We start from the raw sequence: 27,390 nt of genomic DNA on the forward strand, positions 1-27,390 counted from the left end.
AACGTGATACAAATACAGGTGTGGGGAAATACATATTACTATACACATGTATTTAAAAGGACACCAGCAGCAGTTGCAGCTTTTAAGAGACCTGACATCAGGAAGTTATTCACAAGACACTTTACCGTGAGCTGCAAGCATTATCTCTTTGACCCTCCTGTACTGGCTTAGCAATAGTGTTAACTCCTCTATTCGACGGTCCTGCAAAAAGCATTAAATAGAATCATGATTAAAATCCTACATTTCTAACCTGCAGAAACACTGTAGAACACGTTCATTTCTGTGATTTTGGCCTGCTTTTCCAGAAAGCAGGATCAGGTCTCTCAAATGCTTTGTAAAGACCATTCCTTGGCTTTTATTTGCCATCACACATAATATTTGCTGGACAGTGTGAAATTATGGATATAAGGAAACCAGGGAGTTTGACATTACTAGAAAATCAGTTATTTACAGAAGCATAATTTGGAACTCTGCTTTCACTTTGAAAAGTCACAAAGGAATATTCTGGAGCTCTACCTCCAAACTGCCTGCAGTGGGCAGTGTTTGTTTTTTGCTAGCGTTGTACCTGTAATCGAAAGCTAAATCATGTTTATGTTTTGTAGAGTTCAACAATCTAGTTGTGTTCTTTAACCCTCTCATGCAGGACATGTTCTGCATTCCCACATGCACAGTTTTGAGCACACCGTTTTGAACTTAGGCAGTCAAGCCTGTGCAGAACCAAAGAAGTGAGGTCGCAAATACCTGACGCATTATCCCACTCCACTCTTTCTCCAAGACCTAATGCTTTCCTGTTACATGTGGAAAGCATTGTATTCAGGGAGCGCGCTTGTCTTTTGCACGGATGCAACAGAGTAATGGGTAATCATTATATCATTGATTAGATCTGTTATTTCCCACATTTCCATTTATGATACTCTGTTCCAGAGGACGATAAATTCTTGCTATCGGTCATTAAGTGAGCAGTCTTACAATTTGCACTCTTACAGTTTGTCCTGTTCCTGTGACCCCAGTTCTAAACAGAGCATGAAATACAAACCCAAGCAAGTAGACTAATTCTGTAATTAGTTTTTACAAGCAGGTGTCAGGAAAGCCACAGAAGCAGAGAAGTCGCCATGGGAAAAAGACCCCAACCTTCCAGGGAAGTTGGTAAGTCCGTCAGTGACCAGCCGATACTGAGCTGCTGCTCTGGTACACGTGTGCTACGGCACGTGTCAACCGAGTTGTAGGAGTAACCACACAGAAACCAGACCTTTACCAGATTACAGAATGGTACATGATGCTGATCCTCCCTTCATGCCTCAGCAAGACACAAGACAAGAGGCCTAAAATAGTTATCCCAACTATGGATAGAAACAATAGATTCCTCGTAGCAAAGACCTGAGACTAACGTTCCCAATTTTTTTTTATTAAAGAAATATGTGCACCACTTCCTAGCAACTTAGTTGAGCATTTCCTGTCCTAAAGGATACAAGAAATATCCCAAAGTTACAGTTATCCCAAAAGCTATTTAGAGCTATTTTCCCTCAGAAAGAACATTTTATTTTGCAGTATTTGAAGGTAGCAGCTCTACATTAAATATGTAAGAAGCTGCGGGTCAACCATCAGTCCACTGGTTTAAACACTACAGTTTCCATGGAAATAACCCGCTTTTCCCTGTGAGTATATCCAGATATTAGGGCATAAGCAATAAAATTTTGTGTTCCCTTCAAATACAAGAACTACAGTTTCCTCAAGAATTAATCCCCCTCAATCCCTCACAGCCCCTCCAGAAATAAGGAACAATTTAAGTAGTAGGTCAATGGTGAGACACATCCTCCAAGACCCAGCCCTAAATGCTGCACTTGAATTGTCCAACTGACCAGCAAACAATATGCAGGTGGTAAGAGACAGAAGTCACAATTCCCATTTAAATGGGTTTAATTTCACTCATCCTTTCCTTTAATACTATTTTTCTTACCCTTGTGTCTTTATATCCTCACCCCTTTTTCCCAAAATTTGAGTCCAATTCAAAGGCCACTAACTTTCTTTTATTATCCCAGTCTAATCTGGGGATGCCAAAGCACTTCAGATTGGGCTGGAAGATGAAGAGCTGCCAGAGAAGACCAAACCTTGGCGATCTTCTCAATAGCAGAAACCAGGAGGTTCTGCTCACTATAGCCTTGGCTTTCTATTCCCTTCTAGAATGTAATGAGCTTCCCAAGTCCTGCAGCCAGGTTAGAAAGGTCAGCCTTCAGTTTTTATTTAAAATCAACCAAATGAATCTTCTGTCACAATCTCATAGTCTAATCCAAAAAATAGGGGCAATACCACAATTACAGAAAGCAGGTTATTCAGATCACTAGAGATTCAAAACCATCGTTTCATTCTTAATACAGAACAAGGATTATTTTCTCACCTTTTCTTCATTTGCAGCCAATAACGATTCCATTCCGATCTTCAACCGCTGAACTTCTTGATCTAGAGGTGTTTTTAAAATGTGATAAGGAAAACACACTTGCTGTGTTTAATGTAAACAATGTATGTTTTGTGATGCTCTCCCTATGTTCTTCTGAGTAACCAAAACTATGTCAGTGGCATGGCAATTGCACTGTTAAACTACATTTAACTTGGAGGTTTTCAAAAGCTGAACTATTAAAAGCAACACACAACACAAACGTGCTGGTGTTGCTTATGAAAGTCTACATGATACGATTTTATACTCTGAAAGTCAAATAATGAGAAAAAGAAACAGTGAGGCTTATTTTGAAAAAGATGAGAGTGCATTTTCTGTTAGACACTCAAGGAAATGCTTTTAAGTATGACTGAAAATTAATTATATTCCATCTGGAAAAAGTATTTGCCAGCTTATGACAAACAGTTTAAGGACATTCATGAAACTTGGAAATGGACAGTAACAAAAATAGTTTGATATGAGGAAAGTTTATAAATTTAAAAAAAACAATTCAGTATGAGTTAAAATCTACAGCAAACGCTAATACAGGATTGCCTCACACACAATTTAGTGTTGCAACATAGAGGTTATTCGGGAATGGTATAGTCAGAACCAATTAAAACACACTCTCTGAAAATGTATGAGGTTGCTAATAATGTGGTCCTAACTTTGCTGAATGAAATCTTTCATTTCTTCCCTACAAGCAAGTCCTCCAGTACCAGCCTGTATTAAATAAAGTCTAGATGATGAGACTGAACCTGAATTTGTTTATCTGCTGTAACTGCCACTCAAGGAATTCCTGCTTTGACGTTAAAACAGACCCACTTGCTTCACAAAAGACTATGAAAACCAGATGTTGCAGGCATGAAGTGAGCAAGAAGAAAGAAAAGCAATACTGCTAGAGAGCACCTTTAGAAAATGTTTTACTACTGAATGGTGAACATTCAATGTCATATCTAGACTATTGGCAAAAACTGTAATTAGTTTTTGTGGTAGTAATTCTGAAAAATACACACCTTATCATGATTAAGTTTTAAAACATGTAAATTAACTTTGCAAACATTTCCCTTATGAAAGAGAGCACTTAGTAACAGAAGACATGCACAGACACAGCCAAATCAAAAACTAAAGCCAGCAGGCAAAAGGTAAGCAATTGGAAGATTTTCTTTAAAAGCCATTAAAAATCACAGCCCTACTAATTTCTCTTTATAAGTATTAGACTTCAAAAAGAACTGGTGTCAAGGTATTTTTAAGCATGTTAAAGCAAATTTTACTTACAATATTTATAACAACATCAAGTATGGAAACATCTTTTTTTCAGACTGTTTTTTTAAATTTAGTGCACCCCTCCAAGGAAGGAGGCTGTCAATTAAAGCCATCTTTCCAGATATTATGTGTGTTATACGTTGGTACAGGTAAAAAGAGGTGAAGGTTAAGTTTTGGCTCTGTTAACCTTGACAATGTCCCTTTGAAGTCCAGCTATCTGATTTGTGAACCTCTGATTGTTTTTTCTGAAGTGAAATCTTACTAAACAGGGCAAGTAGCTGTCTGCTTGCTGCAAGCAATGAAAGCAGTGTCCCAGGTATGTTACAGTTAGACAGCCAAATCTAAACAAACATTGAATTATTCCTGCAGAGTGCATTTGAGTTACAATTTGTGTGAAAGGAACAGTGAGATAAAGCCAGAAGTGAATTGCAAGGCTTACGTTTTTCTTTTAGCCTTCTCCTATAAACTTCCTCTACGATGGTAAATGGTGAGAGTCAAATAAAGTATGTAGAAAAAGCACATATTAGATAAATTTTGCAATTTCATTATAATATGCATTCTAGCATACTACAAGTACATTGACATTATTTTTTAACTTTATTTTAAAAGACCACCTAAAAAAAAAATCCGATAAATCCGTAATTTTTTTGCAGGAGAATTATTGCTGCTGCAACTGTTTCCATTCAAGTCTAGTCAAAGTGGTTGCCTTAAATGTAGCTTAAAGAATCTGTACAGGGTTTGATTCCTCTCCCACTGGAATCAAGAATAGTTTCACCCATCTTCAGCATGAATAGGAACAGACACACTACTGGAAGTTTGAAGTTGCCAAGCTCTTGAATTATTGTCATACCACTATCTTTCTCTTGAAATATCATAAATTATTTGGGAATCTCACAGAAAATACAAAATTCTGTTAGTAGAAGACTTCCTCTATAAAACACTGCTGTTAGACAGACTCATTTTCTAGTTAGACATGCAGTTCTCTACATGCACAAGCTCTGCATCTGAGTGAAATCAGCACCAAGTATGTGTTAAATGAGTTAAATGGCATAAAACCAGTCAGAATTAGGTCCTGTAAGGAGATTCTTGGTAAGCCCTGAGAAAAAGGTAGCACAACCCCTAAAAAGTCACATCTGAACAAGGGCACTCTTTGGAAGCGTTGGTTAACACCCACAAAACAAATTAGTGCAGCTAAGCTGTTGCACTGTGGTCAACGACACACAAATATTCCTGCATGGGTAAGAGTCACTATTCTAGCAGAAAAGGTCACCAATATCATCATATTGCTCACAGCCCAGCAACTGACAGAAGCTCCAGGGAGTCAATATTTCAGAGAACAGTGACATGACTGGTTGAGACCAAAGGCTAAACAAGCTGGTTTATTTGCCATTGACCTGTATCGACAGTGCAGTTTAAACCAGAAAACTGCAGTATCATGGAATCATGGAACAGCCCTGGCTGGAAGGTCCATGAAAGACCAGCTGGGCCGACCTTTCATAGGAGGGGGAGCCTAAATGAGTTACAGTCCTGGAGAAAGGAAAGACATGAATCAATGACTATGTTTTAGAATCTTTGGACATTTAAACATTATTCTTAGCATAATTGACTTAAATGGAAATTGCGAAGATTTTTCAAAGAAATTTTGATGGTATACACAAAAAATATGTTCCTACTGAACTACAATGACTCTTTGAAATTATAAATAAAATTCCAGTAGAAAAAGTTTCAGTGCCCTTAGGATACTTATTGCAATTTGTGCTGGCTCTAGACTGGGATAGAATTTCACACAATAAAGGCCTTTACCCTATCAGAAGACTAAATAAATTTGCACCGTTTTTCCTCCCAAAATAAATTCTGTAAATACATTCTTACTTTTCTTTGTATTCCTTTGAAATATTGAGCCAAGCTGCTACCAAGGTGAAGTTAAAATAGGGGTTTGTATTTTTAATTTTAATTCCCCTTCTCTTACCTCTTTCAGCCACTTCACTGTGTGATGACGTCCTAGATAGCTGACTTTGTAAGCGTTCTATTTCTGCATCTTTGAGAGCTAATTGCTCTTGAAGCTGGGCTATCTCAGCCTGAAAGAAAGTACAACAAATTCAGAGTAACATCGTCACTGGTTCTCTGTGATCCGTTCCCACGCACCAGAAGACTTCTAAGCATAACACCGGACTTTGATGCGCTGTTCCCCCATTCGGGGCATTTCGTAGACACTATAACAACCTTACATATTTCCTGGTGTTACTATCCTATTCCTTTTGCAGAAGCTGACTTTTTCCAATCCAATTAGGTCTCAGGGCAGACAGACTTACAGAAGGGTACAATTTTCAACAATTCCTGTTGGCAGAAAAACTCTGGAAAGCTCTCAATGCTACAGTGCTGGTCATACAATAATGACTATTGCAGGGCAGCTCCCGAGTTTTGTATGAAGACCACTAAAAGATATCAAAGCATTTTTTAAAGAGATACTGGGTTTTTTATCCTAGTTACTACTTAGTAATTTAACTGAAAATCTATTAACACTGAGCCCTTTTCTCAGCAGCATGACAAAACTGTTTTTCCTCACATCAGAGAGTACAGCAACAGACTAGAAGCAAAGTAGTTGGAAAAGCAAAGAAGTTGGAAAACAACCCCATATATTCAACAGAAGATCAGTGGTTCATTTACACTTAATGCACTTCGTGCTGCCACTACAGTGGGATAGCACATCACACATGAAAGATGTCACTACTACAGAGGGAGAAGAATTCTGTGATTGTCTAGCTTGAAATACAGTGACTCTCATCTCTTTTTCCAGTTTCTGAGAAAATTGTGAACAGCATACGTCACTAAGACAGTAGCTTCATTAAGATTTTCTTAAGCAGCCTTAAAGCCTTTATATATCACCATTCTGCATTTCCCCCAGCAAAAGCTCCTTTGCAGTTAAAGGGGGGAAAAAAAAAAAAGGAAACAAACTCACTAATGTGACCAGTTTCTCAAAATACTAAAATAAAGCAGGAAAAAATGCAGCAAAACACCAAACAACATTATCCAAACGGGGGAAAATACATGGACTAGTTTACTGCAACACACAAATTTATTTTCACCAGGAAGCAAGCAGCTGGATGGCAGCAGCAGATCACCACTCTGCCTGCAATTCCACACAGAATAGAAGAATCTGCCTGGCTGCATCTCTGAAGGGCTCCTACACTTCCCAATGACTAATATGCTTTTTATATCCAGCGATGGAAATACTCCAATTTCTCATCTAAGAATCTGGAGCAACAGGAAGATAGAAGCTGCAGACCTCTTAATTCCAGATTTGGATTTGTCTCCCCCCTTGTCTGTTTGATCTCTTGGCTCTTTTAAATGCCCTCTTTTCCTTTAATGACTCATTCCTGTCATCTCTAGTATTATTTTTCTTCGTCTCTCCTTCCCTGTACTTTTCTTCCTTTCTAGTCCTGTATCTTCTCTCACTCGATGGGTTTCACAATTCTTATTTTCATTCTGCTCCTACACTTTCCATAATCTTTATCTATCTTGGCAGCTGGCCACTCACTGCTTGAGAAAATATTTTCCCAAAGACCCTTCATCTCCACCACGTCAAAGAAAACATTTTCGTGGACACAAGAGCTTAATAAGAAAAAAGGCACGCTAGCAACATTTCAATGTTCACCTAAGAATTCTCAAAAGAAAGAAATGCTAATACAAATAATAGCTTGATGCAGAAGTGGCAGATAGCTATCAAATATTAAAGAGAAAACTCAGTTTAATAATTTGAAATGTTTTTCCAAGATCCAACCACACGCAGAAAGGTCAGTCATGAGTATGAACAGGGATTACAGTACTACACAAATGAAAGATGTGATTACAGCACAAAGATGTACCTCAACAGGGCAAAGAACAAGGTGCTCTTTAATCTAGTGAAGAAAGGGCTAAAAATTCAAACTAGAAATAAAGTGCAACTGTTTAACAATGAGAATGTTCAACTAGAAAAATTAATTACTGTGGAAAATGATGAAATGTTTCAAATGTCGAGTTTCTCCAGATTATGATCCAACAGCTTTCCAGGATTTAAGGTCAACAGAAGGGTAAGACAGCTATGCGCTTGGATATACACAAAGTCAAAGCAGATCATCTAATGGTGTATTTTGGGCTTAATGTCTATTAAAATAAATTCCATAGTAAGCGAACACCCAACCGAATTTGCATGTCTCTTCAGTCTGGAAGGCTCATTCCAGAGGCTTGTCACTGTTACACAAATACAAGACAGAAATCCTTCAAAGAGGCCTTTCCTCAGAACAGGTTTTTCATAAGTCAAAATGGTTGTTTTGGTGTTTTGTTTTATATAAATAACAATTACAAAAAGGTAGAAGACTGGAAAGTGCCGGGAGGGAGAAAAAGGCACAAAAAGAACCTACAAAAACTTGAAGCCAGAGAACACTTTTTCCAAAGATGGTTGAAGAAAACAAAAACTTGACTTTATAGTAGGCCCTGACACAAGGCAATTGTAAGAGAAGTTAATATTGATGAGAAGTGGACCATATCCCTTTCCAGTGGAAAGAAGTCTGTCATTAGTAATTACCAAGTATTCTGCTTACTTTAGTTGCTTTTAACTTCCACTCGTACTGATTCCTTTCATTTTCCAGTTCTTCCACTTTAATTTTGAGGTGTCTCAGTTCCTGTAGCAAACCCTGCAGGGGAAGAACAGCAACTAAACATAAGATTATTCTGATAGATATTATTTTTCCACAGTCCTGAATTAAAGATCATGCACAAGCCATACACGAATGAAGCAGCTCATTAAAACTGTGACCTAGTCTAAGACAACAAAAGCTGTTCTGAACTGAGAGATAAGGAATACTTTCTCAAACTCTCCACCTGAAATTATGAGCAAATTTCTTAGTCATATTAAGGAATGGAGCTGGTGAAGAAAAATAACACTCAGACTAAATAGCATCTAGCACGTTACAGGCATTTAACACCACACAGAGAGAGTCAAATATGACTACAAGTGTGCCACTCTCAGCACTGATGTTTGCCGCTTGGCAAACCGCGTTGGTGCGGCCCAGAATGTGGGTTCCTCACATTCTCCATCTATTCCTCTGACGAAGGTGCCTCTTAAACGTCCCTTCGCCCTTTCCTTGATAGAACTGTACCTTCGTGTTCATTCTGAAGGACAACATTGTTACATCCTTGATGGAACTTTAAGGAGACCAAATGTCTTAAAATGAATGGAGGAAAGGGTAAATTTGGAAGTGTAGTATATATTAAGCAACCATACTAATATCTTGGAATAAATTAACGTTCATTCTGAGCAACTCCCAGATTGTTTCTCCAATATGCAGCTTGTACTGTAGTCTAATAGTTCCCTAATCAGCTCTGGACAGAGGCAAGCTCAGAAACTACAGCACTGTTTTCAAAACAGGCATCATACCCAAAGGCTTATTTTACAAAAATAACTCCTATGAGAAAAATCACTGAAAAACTCCCCCACACTGTAGGCAGATTATTTAGGAAATGAGTTTTGGGGATCCATATTTTAACCAAAGAGATGTGACAATGCAGCAAACTGATTCAAAAGCAAATATTGAAATGGAGTTTTTCAGGCAGACCAGTATCAGTCCACACTGAGTAAATTTAAGTAGTTTAGGCAAAGTAGCTTTTGTTTTGACACATGACCTAGTTATGATGAAATACAACTAGGATCCGTAATGTAAATTGAAAAAAATGCTTTTCTGGTAACTGCTAATGTCAGAGAATAAACAAAAACATGTTGGATTTGCTATTTTAAATGTATAAGCAGATTATTTTTATTATGGCTCTTTCCATTCACTTTAGTATTATAATTAGGAAAAAAGGATGCATTTCGGATAGCCGTACCTGAAACTCCATTTTATACTTGTGTTAAGCTTTTTAAGATAGTGAAGAAGGAATAATTTGTGTTCAGCGGACTGGTTAGGGTGCACCATCATGCACTGCTAGGTTGACATAATTGTGAGGAAAACTGGCAAACTACCAAACCATGATAGCATGCTGCATTTCAAATAGACACGGCTTAACTAAGGGGAAAGCAAACCCCAAACAAATCCCAAAATAAAATTTAAAACCCCCACAAACCCAAAACCAGCCCCACACCAGCACTATAGACCTACAAGTAAAATGAAAATAATGAAAAAACTGAAAGAGGTTACTGGGTCTTAACAGATATCTGTGCTTTAGCAGACAGACATCAGTGGTGACCATATTTGCCCCAATAATCAGGGTGGGGTGTCTGGGGTGCGGATTTTTTTGGTAATTTTTATGACCACCTCACTCTTCGCTGATGTAAGGCACAAAGATTAATGCCAATAATTCACAACATAGCTCTGGTTAGCGGAATGTAGCTTCTGCCAGAGAAGAGGCAATACACAGGCTTCTGCTAAGCTCTACTTGTCGTACATCACACCGACAGCAGTTCTTCTGGCTGAGAGTCTCTACCACTGATGTCGGACTAGACTGAGGACCATTAGGTGTCAAGTCTGGTTTCCTATCTTCAGACTTTCTTTCTTGGATTCTACTGTTAATCTCCAGCTGCAGTCTACACATTTGCTCCTGTAGCTCACTGATCAGGTTCACTACTGACTGAAAACATGGGAAGAAAGGAAGAAAAGAAAAGAAAAAAAAAGACAGGTGAGAAAGAAAATGATGCAAAGATGATATTTCTACAGTTGTAGCACAAATACATGAAGCACTTCAAAGGCAAACAAATAAACCCAAAATTATGTGTTTCCCTTGTGATAAGTATGTGAACGGGTATAAGTCTGGAATATTGCACAAAGCTACAGTTGAAACAGAACAGAATCTCTATTCCAGACTAATTAATGATTCTGATCCTAATGTGAAGATCAGAATTTGGCTCCTCATTTTTGGAATCTTACCCAGTCACATGAAGTGAGATAACAGGAAAAATTGGAACATATTTTAATATGCTGGCTCAGAGGCACAATTTTGCTGAAATGGACTTGATTACATTCATTTACACAGACAAATCGTTCACTGGGAAGAAATTGCCAAGTGCTCAGTTGGGACCTTAACCTACTCAACCTACTCTTTCTCAAGTTATACACAGAATTTACTAGCAAAAAATTGTTTCCACATCTAGCATGAGCCAGAAAAATAGCTCCACTGCCCAGCTTGCTAGGTAGGCAGTATCCCGATATGGAAAAAGAGTTAAGCAACATACACAGGAGGAATCAAAGGATACCCCAGAAGAAAAAGTAATGACCTGAAAGGGCACTAATGTGCTGGCCAACTTCTTGGATTTGCGTGTATTGGTGATACACACCAAGAAATGCAGCTACAGAAAGCAAGCCAAGGACAAGTATTAAAGTCTATGTAATGTTTCACCTAAATTCCCTAACTCAGTAGCAAACAGTGCTGGGTATTTTCTCAGGTAATACAAGTTTGCAGTGCCTTTCTCTTAATTTTCATGTATATTCACAATGTGCTTTGTGATTTGTCAATCTTCTCAGTGGAATAAATTTGATGAGATTAATCCATCTCCCAAAGGAGTGAAAAAGCTTTTAGTGGACAGAAAACCAGATGACATGGCAACATTTATTTTCTTCATTACAATGAACAACAGTCCTCTTGTAATCTCTCCTCTCTGGTAAACCAATAATTACCAAGCTAGAGAACAGCTGCTGAGGACAGGACACTATTCTGACCGGGTGAATATTTAACACAACCAATCTCAAACTGTATCAGCATCCACAGACAACTTCAAACATTCACAAAGATTCCCTCTCAAAAGCCTATGTATCGGGTAGTTACAAGAGTTTCCCATCAGTTAAGTATTCTTTCAGGCCCCTGTGATAAACATAAAATTCAGAAAAGCAGTGGCATATATTTCACTATACATATTCTCAAGCAGAATGACATCCTCTTTCATCTAACAAACCTTTTATGCATATACATGAGGATTAGTTAAAACCGTTAAACAGTTAAAAACAATTTAGAGAGTCTGGGCCCCAGCGTACTGTCTGCAATAGAATCACAGAACGGTTTGGGTTGGAAGGGGCCTTAAAGACCACCCAGTTCCAACCCCCCTGCCATGGGCAGGGACACTTTCCACTAGACCAGGTTGCTCCAAGCCTCATCCAGCCTGGCCTTGAACACTTCCAGGGATGGGGCATCCACAGCTGCTCTGGGCAACCTGTTCCACAATACCCAGTCTCAGATGGTATGCTGGGGGCCAGTCTCTAAATTGTTTTTATGGTTTACATGACGTGTTTTGCCAGGGCTCTGCAGGTAAGAAAAGATAGCAGCCTCCTTCCCCATCATCTCCCCTGGGTGAAACCGTACCCTTTGTAGGTTCAGAGGCTACACGAGCCACTCTGCAGCAACACAGTAGGACAACGGTGAAGAGAACGTCCCCGTAGCTAACCCATTCTCTTATCAGAGCATTGCAAAGCAGAACACCCGCAGGACTACCTGTATGTGCAATCTGGATACTATCCACAGTCCCTCCATCTTCCATGCTTTGATTTTGGTTTTTTTTACCATCATTTCCACAGATACAGCAGTACCAGCTGGAGATCAGAATCAGCAGGACACACATCCCGCTCTTGCTTTCTTTGAAGCATTAGGGTTTTAGTCCGTGCTCCTTTTTGACAGAGAATACCATTAACCCATACGAGGTGCAGAAGAACCACTGCTCAACCAAGGTGCACAGACTTCTAAGCACAAACTGACAGCTGCTCCAAGTTGTGGCAAAATGGGAGAGTTCAGAACCACTTCTGCCACAGCCTTGTAATTCTATTCTCGTTTGCCTCACATTAAAAATGGCAATGGGAAACACCCTGTGTCCACACAGACTTTCCTCAGGACAAATTTGACAGTACAGAAATGGCAGAAATCCTTATCCCAGTGAAGGATGAGAGGTCTCCAGATGAACTCCAGCTGCAAAACAGGCTTTTACAGTTGTTTCTAGTTTCAAGGTAGAAGACTCTTCTCATGTTTGAGATTCTTTCACAGCATGAAAATTTATTAACATCAACATACTGTATCTTGAATTTGATTCAGGTGGGACAACGGACCAAACTCCCCAGTGGGAGTCAGCGGCTCACTGCCTCAAGTTTCTTTGAAATTACAAGTAACTATGCACTAGATATTTAATTTTGAAGTGTCCACACAAGAGCCACAAAACACTTCCCAAAAGCGTATATCAAACTTCACACCCACACTGTGAAAAAGCAAAACCCACAAAACTTATCCCATGCTAGAAAAGAACAAGTAGGAGAAAAGAAGGGCTGCTAAGCAAGTTGAAATGGACAATTACTCCTGCGGTCACATGACAGTGATAGAAGGTCTCTTGTCTATGGTCAGGTAGGCCTGACCATAGCCTAATGGTCCAGGCTGCCATTAATCACTTGATAATGTTGCTTGCTCACACCTTGTATATTAAGAAAATGCATTTCCAAATTTTCTAAGGCTTCTCAGGTAAGAGAAAAGCTCCACTCCCTCAGGTGGGATTTCAGAAACCTTTACAGCATCACCATAGTAAAAGTAGAACATTATTCCACCAAAAAAAAGAAATAAAATTACAAAGACAAGAGCGAGACTGTCCATTTACAAGCAGCTATTCTCCCAGCCCCTGTGATATATATATACACATATACATAAATGCACTTTAAATTTAGCATATGCTTTTGAAGACCCAGAGACAAGTGGCATTGAGTGTGAAATCAATATCTTTGAGAGGAGGTTAGAGATGCTCAGTAAACACTTTGCTGCTAACTAAAACCAAAACTAAACCACAGCTGCATAAGATAAAGTGAAATGAAGCTGACACATTAAAACTCGCTCATATTTAGAAGGAAATCTTAATTTGCTTTGTTTCCCCCCAATCCAACCAGAGAAATAATTCCACAGCTACATTCTATGTGACTGGAAACAGCTGCTGTGAAGTAAAATTAGAGTACAGAGCAAATATGTTTCAGCTATTCTGCAACGTCACATTTAATTTAAAACTTTTTAAACCCTGTTATTATATATAGAAATTGCAGGGTCAGCTATGAAGTATAACTAACAGGCTGTCTAAAATTATTTTACTACTGGATGCCTCTAACACACATACTTGGGTGAAAACTGAGGACTATTACTTCTGATAGTAGCAGTGCTGGTTTTAGTCGTGACAGAATTTTCCTCACAGTAGCTAGTATGAGGCTAAATTTTGGATTTGTGCAAGGCTAGGATTTTTGATTTGTTTTGGATTGTAAAAACTGTGAAATCACTGTTTTGCTCACCTCTGTCAATCCTAAACTCAGTCATGAAAGAGCAATTGGCCAGCTGTAGTCTATAAGAAAGGCTCTACCTCTGTTACCATAGCTTCGACCTATGTAAAAATACTAATTGCAATTGCATTTGAGGCACTGTGTACTCTTAAGAGCATATTGTAGTAGCTACGACATTCAGAGTTACAAGACTGATTTCATTCAGGCACTGTCAGATTGGAGAACTGTCTCACTGTGAAGCAGTGGGGTTACCATAACACAGTGGTGTAGGTGTAAGCAAGGGCAAACTAAAGGTAGACTGTTGGTGTACGTAAGAGTGGTTTATTGACTAGAAAGATGTAGTTGGGCAGTGGAGGCAAGGAGTTCAGGAAGGCACTCAAAGATACTACCCAATCTAAGCAGCAGATGTGGTCTAATAGTATAAAGAAAATATATTAATAAACTTAATTGTGATGTTTGAAATTGTGTTTGTATTGAAAATTAGTAAGATTTATAGTAAAGGGAACTGCAATAGGGTTGCAGCATTAGAATTCTAGTTAAGCATCTGATTTGACTGAAAGCAACCCCTGTTCATCTTCACAAAGTGGATTAATGCTTATTCAGATCAATCTGAGATAATTTTTAAAATGACTCAATAAACAAACCAAAAATGCTGTTTATTTCTCACAGCTTTACTTGCAACACCCATTTTTCTTGCTTTGTATACACAGTTTTGTGACTTTCAACAGGCCAGAAATCTAATCACACCTAGGGGTAGTTAATAATTCAGGGCGTACTTAACATAATGATTCTCAACTTTTCCATCAGATTAGAATCCTTTTCCATCACAGCAGGAACGTTTCCTATCACCAAGCAATACAACAAAGGTTTCCAGGCCAGTAAAGCTCAACTGTTCCATCCACGGGGGCCTACACACCATGCTGCAGTGGCAGGAAATTTCACAGGTCATAGCCTTACTCCCATCACAGCCCCGGACCTACTGGGTATTTAAAAGTCCTGTCAATGCAAATGCACTCAAAAGCTTTCTTGGTTTTCAGGAGTCAGGCTGACTGTGCATGTCCTGCGATAATTTAAGCAGCCTGTCCTCCTATTCAAAATGTCATGGGAAGTGCTGAAGACCTCTCAGGAAGATGGCTGTTGGGAGCAGGCTGCCATCCATGGCAATTAGGCGCTGCACAGACCTGTTTAGATTTGCAGGTAGTACAAGACTGCTTAGGCCTTCTGTACACAAGACACTGACAATTATGGGTGAAAGAGCATGAGAAGGCCACAGATGGTAAAAACAAGCAGCTGGTACCTCTCTGGCTTGCAACCTCTGCCAGAAATTGTTCTCTTTAAGCTATCTTTTAATCTCTAAAGAAAACTTCAGAGGATAAATAAGTCAAAAAACAAACACACCCCAAACATATTATGTCACTGCAGGTAAATTACTTATGCATAGTTATCAAGTATTCCACCAGCAGCATTATGGAGAGCAGTTTTCTAACACTGTCTGGATTTCAAATTCTCCTCTTAATGAGGAGCATGAAGTTTTTTTTTCAGTCAGCAATGTATAAATCTTGGACTTAGTAATCCTCTCCTGCTAGTTGGTCCCGTTACAGGACCACTGAGTAGGGCAACACATGGCAGTTTGTACGAATTACTGTCTCCCACAGGCGCTTTCTTTCTCAGCTCCCACTTGCCTCTCTCTACCATGAAACTGATCTTGTTCATAGGATTCTCCATTTCCTACTCTCTTCACCAATATGTAAAAAGCAAAGCTTCTTTGATGTCCAGAACTCTCCGCATCTGAAGGGGAGTAAGGATTAGAATTTCTTCCAATGCATGTCATTTTTTTGCACTATTTATTATGGAACCACAAGGGGAAAGGCTCATTTGAGGAAAATGCCCTGCCCTTTGCCCTTCCCTCCCAAGTGCTACGAATGCATGAAAAATCACTAAGGGGGATCATCTGAGCTTTAGTAGCACCCCTGATACTACTGAGCTGAAAGTCTTCTCTGCCACATAAACGAGGGAAGAGAACAGTTCTGGTAGGCCTCACAAGGCCATGCTAATCCAGCTCCTGCGGAAGGGAAGGGGTTAAGTGAGGGCCAATTGTGATGTGTGCTTTTGGAAAGGATTTTGTGCCTTGATTAAAGCCAAACAGCAACATTTGAAGTATAATGAGAGAGGGAAAAAGAAACCACATCCCAAAAAATACATAATCATATTCCTCACAGGATTCGCAGGATCAGTGGTACGGCCTGTGCTGTAAGCACGGAAAATCCTTCTGCATGCTGATTGCGGGTCAAAGCCCAGGTGTGTGACAGCAGACCACAGACACATGAGAGAAAAGGAAAGAAAACAAGCCCATGAAAGAAACTCACCTCAGCTTTGTTCTGTTTCTCTTCATATTCACTCTGTTCCTTTTCCATACCAACCAGTTTAATCTTCAGGTCTGAAACTTCAGCCATTAGATCTAATTTCTCAGTCTCCAGTGATGTTCGACACAGCAACTCCTGAAAGCAAACCAGTGTTTTCTTCAGTTATTTATTTGAACACTGACAGAATGCTACATGATTTACTGGCAGACCCATAGAAAAGGGTCTACCCCACTGATTAACACTTTCAATACAGAAGCAAAATTACTCTCTTCTTCAAAAGTCACACTTCCTACTGCTTTATAACGGAAAAACGCAGTGAGATAGATTTGATACTCTAAGCGTATACTGCAGGCAGAAAAAGTAAAAAAAAAGAGGAGCGATTGGCAAATTCATGTGAAAGCAAATTTCTCTATCTTCACAGCGTGTACACTTTGAACTGTTTGAACTGTTTCTTGAGTTGCACAGCAATTTTCACCTGAACAGTCTCTTGTGTTAATCACTAAACCACTGTGTGCCCTCCCTATTTCAAGAAAACATGTAGCAGAGTTAATCTCCAGGCAAGACATGAAATCAGAAAATGATACCAAAACTGAACAAAGACAAACCTACGTAATGCCATAAAGATCTTCACATGACACGTTACAAAACAGTTGGCTACTTCCTAAAATATTCATCCGACAAGGCTACATTTTAGTACTAACATGAAACAAGTTAGTATTTCTTGTCATCTGTTATTCAAGAAAGGATGTATTACAGAATGAGCACCCTAACCAAAATAAGGGTGCCAAAGACAAAGCAATGTTTCTGCAGTCCCGCTGAAGTACTTGGTAACTTCTAAAGGCTACACACTCTGGAGGGAACAGCTCTGAACCTAAAGGGGTACACCCTAACTGGAACCTAAAAGGCAATATCTAAACTGAGTAACAGCGTAAAGGAGAAACAATTGGCCATGAATTTTGCTTGTGTGCCCTGAGTATGTTTTTCAGATTGCAGGGAAAGGTATCCCTGGGACAGAGTGGTATCACTGTGTTTGGAAAACATACTATATTCACACTTTCATTCTATCTTTCATTTTACAAGAAAGACAAAGCAGAAATCTTCCAAAACTTAGAGTGTATTATACACATAAAATGCTTCTGTTGACCTCCAAGGCGGGGGGGGAGGAGGGGGAGAAATCCATTCAGGAGCTTAAGCCTTACTGAAAATTCACCATCTGACTTTCCAAGTGCCTAATTAATTTTTGCAAAATAATGTAGGTTTCTAAATGGTTAAGAAAATCTATGGTAATTCATAACTTACCCTGGTGTCTTGACCATATGAAACGCACTGAGGAATCACAGCAGATTCTGCTTTGAATTACATGGAACTGAGTTAACTGAAGTTGTCATAGTTGTTCTAGATCTACACTGATGTTACTGAGTGATCAAAACTTCCCTTGTCCATCACCCTTTTCTCATCTGTTCCTCTGCCAGGAGCTGTAGACTGTGGCTTGGAGCCAAGGAAGCCACAAAGGTTATTTAAAATATTATACAGTTAAAGTTTATTTGGAACCCAAATCTGCTCCACATGTAAGTTGTTTTAGTCTGGTGAGGAATACTGCCCAAATTAAAAATAGTACTAAACTTGCATCTGCATTGCAGAACCAGTTATCTAACCCACCCACTATTCCCCATGCCATGTCCATTCCTATTGACAATGGGTGTATGGATGGGAAAATAAACAAAAATGTAGCCTCATGGTGGTTTGTTTTTTTTTTTTTTTCTCCTTTGGTTTGTTTGCCTTTCTCCCCAACTCCCTGTCTCCTCTGAATGAATAAATCAAGCACCAATCAGGAAAAGATAATGCACTGATTTTTTTTTATTGAGAAACTCTAAGAGGCAGTTACCTAATGAAATCCCAGTGGTAGCTGCTTTCTCCAAAGGTGATTACAAATTACAATTATAATTATAAATAACTCATCTATGTTGCAGAAAAACACTAATTTGCACGTGTTCCAGAGGCAATTCCAGTCCAGACTGGAACAGGCTCTGTACAGCTGTTAACATAGCATCTTTTGGAGTTTAAGATTTCGCTATAAATCAGACCTTTGATATGAAATCAGGCCACTGAACTTAGGCTAGCGGGAGCCTAAGAAGGCTAGCACGATGAGGTGACTTTGGCCCCACGGACAGATTTTATTCCCTGTTGAACTGAAACAACATTTAGAATATTTTTTTGACGCTGACATGGTGTTCCATGATAGGACAGCAAGATTTCTTAATAAGGCAAGGAGACATGGCATCCCTCTAGAGATTTTTAACAAAAGATCTATCCTTTGAGTGCATCATCTGGCATTACTCCTTACATTTTCTGTAGACTCCCAAATTAGACTTAGCTATGCAACAGAGAGTAATACCTCACTCCTCTCATCCAGGGTTCAGTAGCTCCATGTAAACACTAAGGTGCTACCTGATAAAAGTGAGCATGAACACAGCTGATTTTTTTTTTTTTTAAATTGACTCAAACAACATTTTACAGTTTTCTTTGAAGCTGGAGAATCAGATCTTCAGCTAGTGTGAACTGGCATAAAACTCTCGCCTTAAAATAGACAAAATAGCTAACTAACCCTAGTTTGTTTTCAATGGAGCTCCACTGATTTAAACCAGCTGACAATTCCTCTTGCATCTAGAGTCTAACTTTTGCTTTGAAAGAAAGTGCCGTTTAAAGTAAATGTCCCCTCTTGAAATGGTAACATCTGGAAGCAATTATTTTCATCTTCAAGCAGATGCTCGCAGTGAACAGCTCATTAAGAATGTGACCCATTTTGTTACAGAGAAATTATAGTGTATTTCAGTGGTATGATGCAACTTGAATTCAGCCAGAATAAATATGCAATTGTAAGAAAAGAAAATACAAATTTATGTTATTGGTTTTAAAGCAAAAAAGGATAAGACAGGCAAAATGGTAATTTGGGTTGTAGCAGCTTTAGGAGGAATTAAAGAGCTGAAATACAAAACAGAAATAGAACATATTTTAAGGGAATCTTATTTATAAACAAGATACTTGTTTTTAAATTTAAAATGTACTATAATTTATCAAAGTTTTTTTTTTTGAAAATTCAAATTTAATTTTAAAAACTACAGAAAAAACCCTATTTGAAAGTTGAATAATTACGAAGATGAGTCATACAGAAGGTACAATAGGCATGTACCACTGAATGGCAAACTATTTGCAAACACAACTATATTTTTAAAATTCACACTGTATACTTTTAAAATATTTAATCATGCTTTTCAGTATTCCCAATGAAACTGAAGCACGTGCTGTATATCTCACTTTCCCATTTCATTGTCATGGAAATACATATTTCTTATTAAGCTGCTTATAAAATTTAACAGGACAGAAAACTATTCTAGGCTGTCAGCTGCAAGCACAGAAAATTCCAGGGCTTCAGCACTCCACAAAACAGAAGAAACAATCATGTCATATCCTGATTGAAAAACCAGAAGGAAGATTTTAGTCAAGTGGGGGAAACAAAACCTCAAAGATTCCATTTTGTCCTTGTGCACTGCACAAAATACAACACTCAAAATTTCATACTGTTCCCCCTTATTAAAATAGTTGAGAGAGACAGACAGACCGACCATGCTACCTACCTTGTAAGAAAAATTCAGCCAGAACCACTGCTAATGAGGACTGCACTTTAACTGCTGTGTGTCAGCTGTGGTAGAAATAAGATGTTTGCTTAACTGAAAGCACAGCTGAGAGCAATGTACATGTGTAATCACCATGAAATGGTGCAAGTCAGTAGCAGACAGTGAATTACAGCCCTCCAATTCATCATTTGCCCATTACAGAGTTAAGCAGCAGAAAGGACGGAACTACCCATTGCACTGCCAATTTGAACGGTTCTTTGCATACGCCTGAGGAGCAGATTCGTGCCTACGTTAACTGTAAAATAACAAAGCGGTGTAATGCTCACCTGTATAGATAAGCTGCACAACTTGAGAGCACAACGAAAACCTTACGCCTCACAACCAGAGCAGCACTGAGCACACTTCAAAATCTGAAACACTCAGCTAGCTGCTGGCAAGAAGTTACTGCATGCCATAAACAAGTGCTGAAATTCATCTGAGATCAGATAACTCAGGCAACTGAAAGCTGAAGGAATGATCCTTGCCAGCCAGCAAAGTTCCTGAGAAGCAGATACACACCAGATTTATACTCTGCAACCAAGATAGGATTCGGGCTCCCCTGAGTCTAAGACAACTGCAAAACCAGAACAGGTACACACTAAACTGCATTGGATTCAAGTTCCTACTCTCACACAGCTCCTGCCTGTATTCTTTTTTAATCCACTGGTTTTTAAAACATTCTCCACTGTGCTTCCCAAAGGCACTGTCTGGCACAGTCCCTGCTCCTTGCATCAGGCAGAAGCTGGCCATAAACTGACAAGAGAAACAGAAATTCACTCCTGTTTGCATTCAAGCCTTTCAGTTTCCATGTGTGTATTTAAGACAGAATCCTGAAGCCAAGTGCTTTGTACTTGGCAAGAGAATTCACTTGACAGAAGACACAATCCTGTTTACACAATGCAACCACGTGATGAGTCCCCTGGATTGCTTTTTGCAATTGCATATCAGAAGTAAGATGGAAGGCAGAAACACACCGTCGGACCACATCCCGGGTGAGGTACGGGCCAGGTACAGAAACGACGCTGCCACACAGACCTGCATTTTGATTGGCAAAGCAAACCGAGCACTGCTATGCCTTATGCCACAGAGCTTCAACAGGAACTAGTATCTGTTAAGTAAATCAAATGCAGCACTGGGATGGCAAAGAGGTAACTAGTATTCTAATTTATTACAATTACCATAGCAAATGCAATTAAAAGAACTGCGGAGGGTGAACTCTCCACAGAAAAGTCACTTTTCAAACTGGCTTAACACAGATGCCAAGCTTGACAGCCTAGATCCCACAGTGTAGTTTACATTGTGCATGGCTGGTACTTTATGTTACCGGACAATTTATGCTGCTTTATAGTGCAAAAATCACTTTTGTGTTCCAATTCTGGTCTACATTTGTACAGTACAAATGAAAGAAAAGTTGATAGCAAGTTGATAGAAGGTTCCCTCAAGGTTAACAGCAGACCTTCAAGACCCTCCTCTAAAATATTCCTTTCTTAAAATTGGCTGGAAGAAAGTACTTAGAAATGCCACAACTAACTTAGAAGGCACATACACATAATTGTTCTCTAAAATTGACTGTAACTTTACATTTTAAAGTAGCTGATATACTGGAAATGAACTTACAGCATAAATTGTTTTCATAGGATAATTCTACAAAGATTTTTTTATTTTATTTCAAGACAGTCATTACAATGCACTAAGGGGCAAAGCAGGTAACTGTTCACACAGGCTGGCGTTCCCATATTCTTTACACCTTCGATAGCAAGACAGAGATATGACTGGAAAGCAGTTCAGTGAGACCAAACCGGCATCTTGCTCCCAGTCATGCTCCAGAAAACCTTCTCTTAATATTTACTATGAGGGGTGACCAGGTAAATGTGCTGCTTTGCCCAAACCAGAACGCTACTTAAAAGGACTGATTTAAAGTTTTGCCACTGACTTTCATGAGTTTTCGAAAGACTGCCATTGTTTTAAAGAAAGAAACCACTTTCAAGGTGAAAAATGCTTTCTCTTGATGGAAAGAGAGTCTCTAGTGGAACGAAGAGCAAAATGTTGACTTTGATACCATAAGCATCACATCTCAGGAAAACATACATGCATTATCTGTAACTGCACAGCAGGGCATCTCTGCATCTGTTAGATTCTCTTGTTTCTCAAATGCTGCTGAGCTGTATTTTCTTTGACTGTGGTTTCATAAACAGCTAGGTTAAACGCACATCTCACCATTGCCCTGGTGCCATACTTTGACCTTTTTCTGTGGGCTGTTTCAACTCACTAACCCAGCAGAAAAACATCCTCATCTTTTTAAACCCCAAGTTAGTTTTCTCCCAGTCACTGAGGAAAAGGCCTGATGAGCATGAGAGTCAGTATAAAATAAGTTACAGAAGCACATGGTCAGGAACATGTAGAAGGATGAAAGAAGGAGGCCTTCTCCTTTTTATTGCAGTAACCTTTAGAGTGGCTCAACTAATTTCTTGAAAGTTCCCATTCTGACTAAATGATATTGCACCGCCCTCTTAGAGTGATGAAGAATCATTTTCTGCAAAGCAGTAGCAGTGTCTGTTGCTACTATTCCATGTTCAAGATGTCCACCCCAAATGCTAACAGCTATTTTATGGAATTTGTATAAGGTTTATTTTAGCTGTTGTGCTCCGATGATCACTTTGTAGCAGGGTTCAAAACAACTGTTCAGAAACCATAAGCCAAAAGGATTTTAGCCAGTAACCCCACCCTGACAAAGCGGACAAGTCTCTGCTAGCATAGATTCAGCAAAAACTATTTTGCAGGGTAGCGTTACATATCCTTTCTGTTGTGGAATTACCAGATATCATCATTAAATGATTTTAACAAAGTGTATGATTTTTCTTTTTATTGTAGTGTTTTGGGCACATAACTAAGAGTTACTCTTCTTGTAGTTTCGTAAGTTAAGAAGACTGGGCTTATCCTTGACTAAGGTGTATGTCTCCCAGATAAGCAAATAGTATGCTTACTCATACTGTAAGTTAGCTTAGTTCTACTAACTTACATTAAAGATTTTACAAGCTAAGGCAATTATCTTTATAATTACATTTTCCATGTAGAAGAAGCTGTCAACTTAAGTTCACAAATGTAAAGATGGGTAGAGTTCAATACATTGTAAATAAGCAAGCAGAACCATGAGATAAAATTGGATTTACAAGCATCTCAGGAAGATAATAGGTCTTTCTCCAAAGCAAGAATATAGGTACATAGAGCTAGATGATTTTTTCTTATTAGAAATACATTAACTTTCTGTAAAAATAAATAAATACTGTCTTGAGAGACCCACTACATAGTTATGACTGGAAAAACTCTGTGACAACACTACTATCTTTCATCTCTTTGTCAAGCATCACAAGCATTTGTACAGGACACGGACAACTATTGACTCAGGAGATCTGAATCCATGTCTCCCCCAAAGTCTGATTGATCCATGAGTCTGTTGAAGTCCCTGAGGCCAGATACTCACTCTACTTTTGACAAATTAACTGCAAGAAGCTTTTTTGGCCACATATCTTACATGAACGTCCTAACCATCACATTATCAGGTCATTCTCTTCTCTCAAAATCTCAATTCATTCCCTGTAGAGAGTCATCTTTTCAACAAGATGAACTGTGAAAATAACCATAAAAATAAATTATAGACAAATAGGGCCCTCTGCTAAGCCATAACACATGTATAATTTCTGTGACTGTTGAGACTGTGAGAGATTTAACTCGGGTTTCCTGTATGTCACTGTCGACTGGGGGATGTAATGCATGAGAGTAAGACACCACAACTACCATTCCTCATCATCCTCTAGTATTTCACTTCATTTGTTCTTCTTACTGTTCACAAAACTAAAATTATAACTCAATCTCACTTTTTTTCCCCATTCCAGTGAGAAAATAAATTTTAAATATCTCAGTTGAACACTGAATTTATTTTTTACTTTTGGTTTAGCTATTGAAAGTACATTACTCATGCAAAAATTAAAATACTAAACATATGTGTTTGTGTATGTGTCTGTGCAAAGTTCAAATGAACAAACTCACAGGATTTAAATGAAACACAAGTCTTTACTGAGTTGTGGCCTAGATAATTCTTTCTCTCAACAAAAAAGCGACACACAGAGCAAACTCGAGCTATCATATATGCTGTAAGCGTGAGAGATCAGTTACTTAGAAATTTAGCAATTAACAAGCAAGCTTATCAGTATTTCTGCAAGTTATGTTCAAATGCAAGATCTCAAAACTACAGCACAAAGCAATCAGTAATTTTGAGTTTACTGCTAACTATTTAATATGTGTACAGGAAAGAAGATAAATTTGAAACTACTCCCATTTGGCAACAATTACAGCTACTCAAAGTGAACTTCAAATTTAGATTTAAGGTTTGTTAAACATATACTCTCTGACTTCCTTAGCTTTAGTACAGACTTTTGTATCTTACCACTTTAGGATCAGCTTTGTAAGCAATTTGTGCACGTGCCTAATGCCAGACTGGTAGATTCAAATGATTTCACAGAAATAGCAATGTACATACATTATTATATTCTGTTTTCAGATGCCTCAGTGTTCTGTCGAGTCTGGCTTTAAATTCACAGTTTCCTCAGAAGACTATCAGAGCAGAAAATTTTAAGTCAGAGAAACAATAAACAGTTTTAGCAGAAGTCACAGATCAACTACCTAGTTTTAGATTGAAACAGGAAATTTCTACACCCCATTGTGAATACCTTCCTGAGGTTTGCAAACAGATTTTAATAACTTAAATAGTTACTGTTCTTTGAATTTTACTTCAGATCTCACTGAAAAACTAACAGCAGTCACTAATTGCATTTGTAAAAAAAGTCACCTCATTTAAATATGAGAATAAAACATTTCCAGCTGGAAGCATTTTGGGCTGCTAAAGTTTTATAAGACCAAGTTTTTTTTTAGAGAAGCTTGGAGAATTATAACTTTAAAAGGTTTAGGATACAAGTTTATCTTACCGAAACTGCTACTCTTTACATATGTGTGTACATGGATCCTTACCATAATCAAACAAGTTTATCTACATAAATACAACTGTAATTTATAAGTTTATACAGATTAACACAACTATAATTTAAAGCTATGAATAGTTCATAGAAAGACTTGTATATGTCACAGAAACTGAAGTAGTAAATTCATAACACAGCATTCTGGGTGGGGAGAGGAAGTTCATCAAGAACAATATCTATCCTGCAAATTTCTGGCATAGACTTTAAGGGTTATTTACAGTTTCAAATCTATTTTTATGCCTACGTACTGTATTACCAGTGGATGATCTGCATCTGTAATAACAAAATTGCACTGGGAAAGTTCTTTTGCATCGACCGACCTGCCAGCTCTGCAGTAACACATGAAATCTAAGGTATTTAATTTATCCTTTGTTCTGCTCCCTCAACATATAACATGAAAGAACAAAAATTAAATCACATAGCCTGAAACTGTCAGTTGCAGCAAAGAAAAATGTCTTTATATACTTTTTTTTTTTCCAAAATAAAGGGGAAGGTCCCATATTAAGAAAAAAATGGTTATAGAACCAAACTTCATACAGTAATTAATTTCAACTTACTACCTGTTCAGCTTCAAAGTCATATGAAAACCGAAGATATTTAAATAAAACTTCTTAATTCTGTAACTCCTACATATTAGATACATTTAACCTGTCCAACCAGTTACTCAACCATGTCCAAATTTCGTTCATCAGCACAGTACAAATAAGACACAATAGTTTCATTTTACATGCTGCCACGTACAGTGTTATGCAACCAGCCAGTAAGACTTTTCTGCAGCAGGAAAACAAAAAAAAAATTATTAAAAAAGAAAAAAAAGGCAGCAAGAGAACAACAAAAGAGACTTTTCTTTTTCCCTGTTTTATCTCGTTGCCAAAGGCACTTAACAAGCAAACAAGCTGACCATGTATGTTCACCCGTCTTTGCAGAGGATTATGCAAGAACCTTTCCAATCCAGATTTTTACCTGTTGAAGCATTTCTTCTGTAGCATTCAGTTTCAACTGATGCCCCTCAACACAGATTTCTAAGTCCCGGATTTTCTCTCCTTGAGCTTCTACCTGGTCTGTAAGAACACTCACCTGTAATTTGAGAAGAGAAGCACAATGCTACGGAACTGACTGTAAATAAGTTTCAATTACCTTATACAATTAACATCTAAACACACATTTTAATAGCAAGGTCGCTTTTAAAGTCCTCAATGGTTTAATATTCTTGTGTGCTGCAGCAACCTCGCTATCAAGATAGATAATTTTCCAGTCTTACCTATATTTAACTTGAACCCCGCCCTCTGACACCCTCCCCCCACACCCCCATTATTTTAATATAAAAAAGTAAAAGCATGTCTAGAAGAGATGGAAGACTGCCGATAGGAAGCCTGAGTCAGTTCATGCAAAAGCACCAAACAAGAACATAGGATACTGAAAATATTTTAAGTGGTTTTGGAGTATATGCATTGCCATTTCAGGTTCTGTGGGCATTTCACTCCCTAAAACGGATAAACAATAAAACTGTTCATTCGGAAACCAACCAATCACTTCACTTCTTTCAAGAAGAGAAAACCAGCTTACCTATCAATAAAGCGTTCTGAAGTTAGAAAGAATGCAATGAGTAAAAGGCATGTTTTAGCAGCGGCAAAGTTCTATTCCAAGAAAAATTCCCAGGCTTTGCAAGCCAAAACATGAAAGCCAAAGAAGTGAGATACAGACAATGAATCCCAGGAAAAGAAACAACAAGCAATACTGGTAAAGAAGTGTGGGAATGGTGGTACAGACCAGCGAGTGTGTAATAAGACAAGCCCAGCAGCCTAACTCAAAGCTGCCAAAGCTGAAAGATCTACACTCAGGTAACATTCGAAAGACGTGAAAAAACCCACAGTGACGTCTTATGCTAAGCAGCACATACGCTGTATATTAATTTTACTATTTATTTATAATAAAGACTTGATCATACTAGAAAAAAAATGTTATCTCAAACAAGAAAGCAACCCTAGGTGTTCACAGTCCAGTTTGAATGAAGTGCATTAACCGAAATGGATCTGTGCTCTCACATCCAACCCTGCAATGCCTTTATTACCAAAAAAAAAGAAAAAAAGAAAAAGTACAGCATGTGGAAGTGAAACCTTTAAGGTGAATCTACTGCACAGTACTTCTAAAATCCAACCAATGAACAACTGAGTTCGCTACGGGGCAGCTGCAGAGGGAGTGACTGGGTGATCCATATTTGTTTTATCTGCAAATATAACGACAAGCCTACCTGGGAAAGGAGGAACATCACATAAAAAAGAAAAGAGGACTGTTTTATTTTTATGCCTTTAAAGTAGTTGGCTCCAGGGTGAAGTACAAATGAATGCAGGGTGAGAGGTGATAGGA

At 38.4% G+C, this 27,390-nt stretch overlaps 1 protein-coding gene across 1 annotated transcript in view; it reads right to left on the minus strand.

Annotated features, from left to right (window-relative positions):
- The window catches only part of PPFIBP2 (PTPRF interacting protein, binding protein 2 (liprin beta 2)), an 81,412-nt gene that overhangs the window by 17,426 nt on the left and 36,596 nt on the right, over positions 1-27,390 (minus strand). Inside the window, exons 4-10 of the mRNA XM_010157595.1 lie at positions 25,987-26,100; positions 16,320-16,472; positions 10,118-10,300; positions 8,278-8,370; positions 5,667-5,775; positions 2,396-2,457; positions 126-201 (exon numbers count right to left, since the gene is read on the minus strand). Coding sequence (XP_010155897.1) covers positions 126-201; positions 2,396-2,457; positions 5,667-5,775; positions 8,278-8,370; positions 10,118-10,300; positions 16,320-16,472; positions 25,987-26,100 — 790 coding nt within the window. The remainder of the gene's footprint in view (positions 1-125; positions 202-2,395; positions 2,458-5,666; positions 5,776-8,277; positions 8,371-10,117; positions 10,301-16,319; positions 16,473-25,986; positions 26,101-27,390) is intronic.

The sequence above is a fragment of the Eurypyga helias genome, unplaced genomic scaffold (genome assembly GCF_000690775.1).
Source record: "Eurypyga helias isolate BGI_N326 unplaced genomic scaffold, ASM69077v1 scaffold24408, whole genome shotgun sequence".
In the NCBI taxonomy this organism is placed as follows: Eukaryota; Metazoa; Chordata; class Aves; order Eurypygiformes; family Eurypygidae; genus Eurypyga; species Eurypyga helias.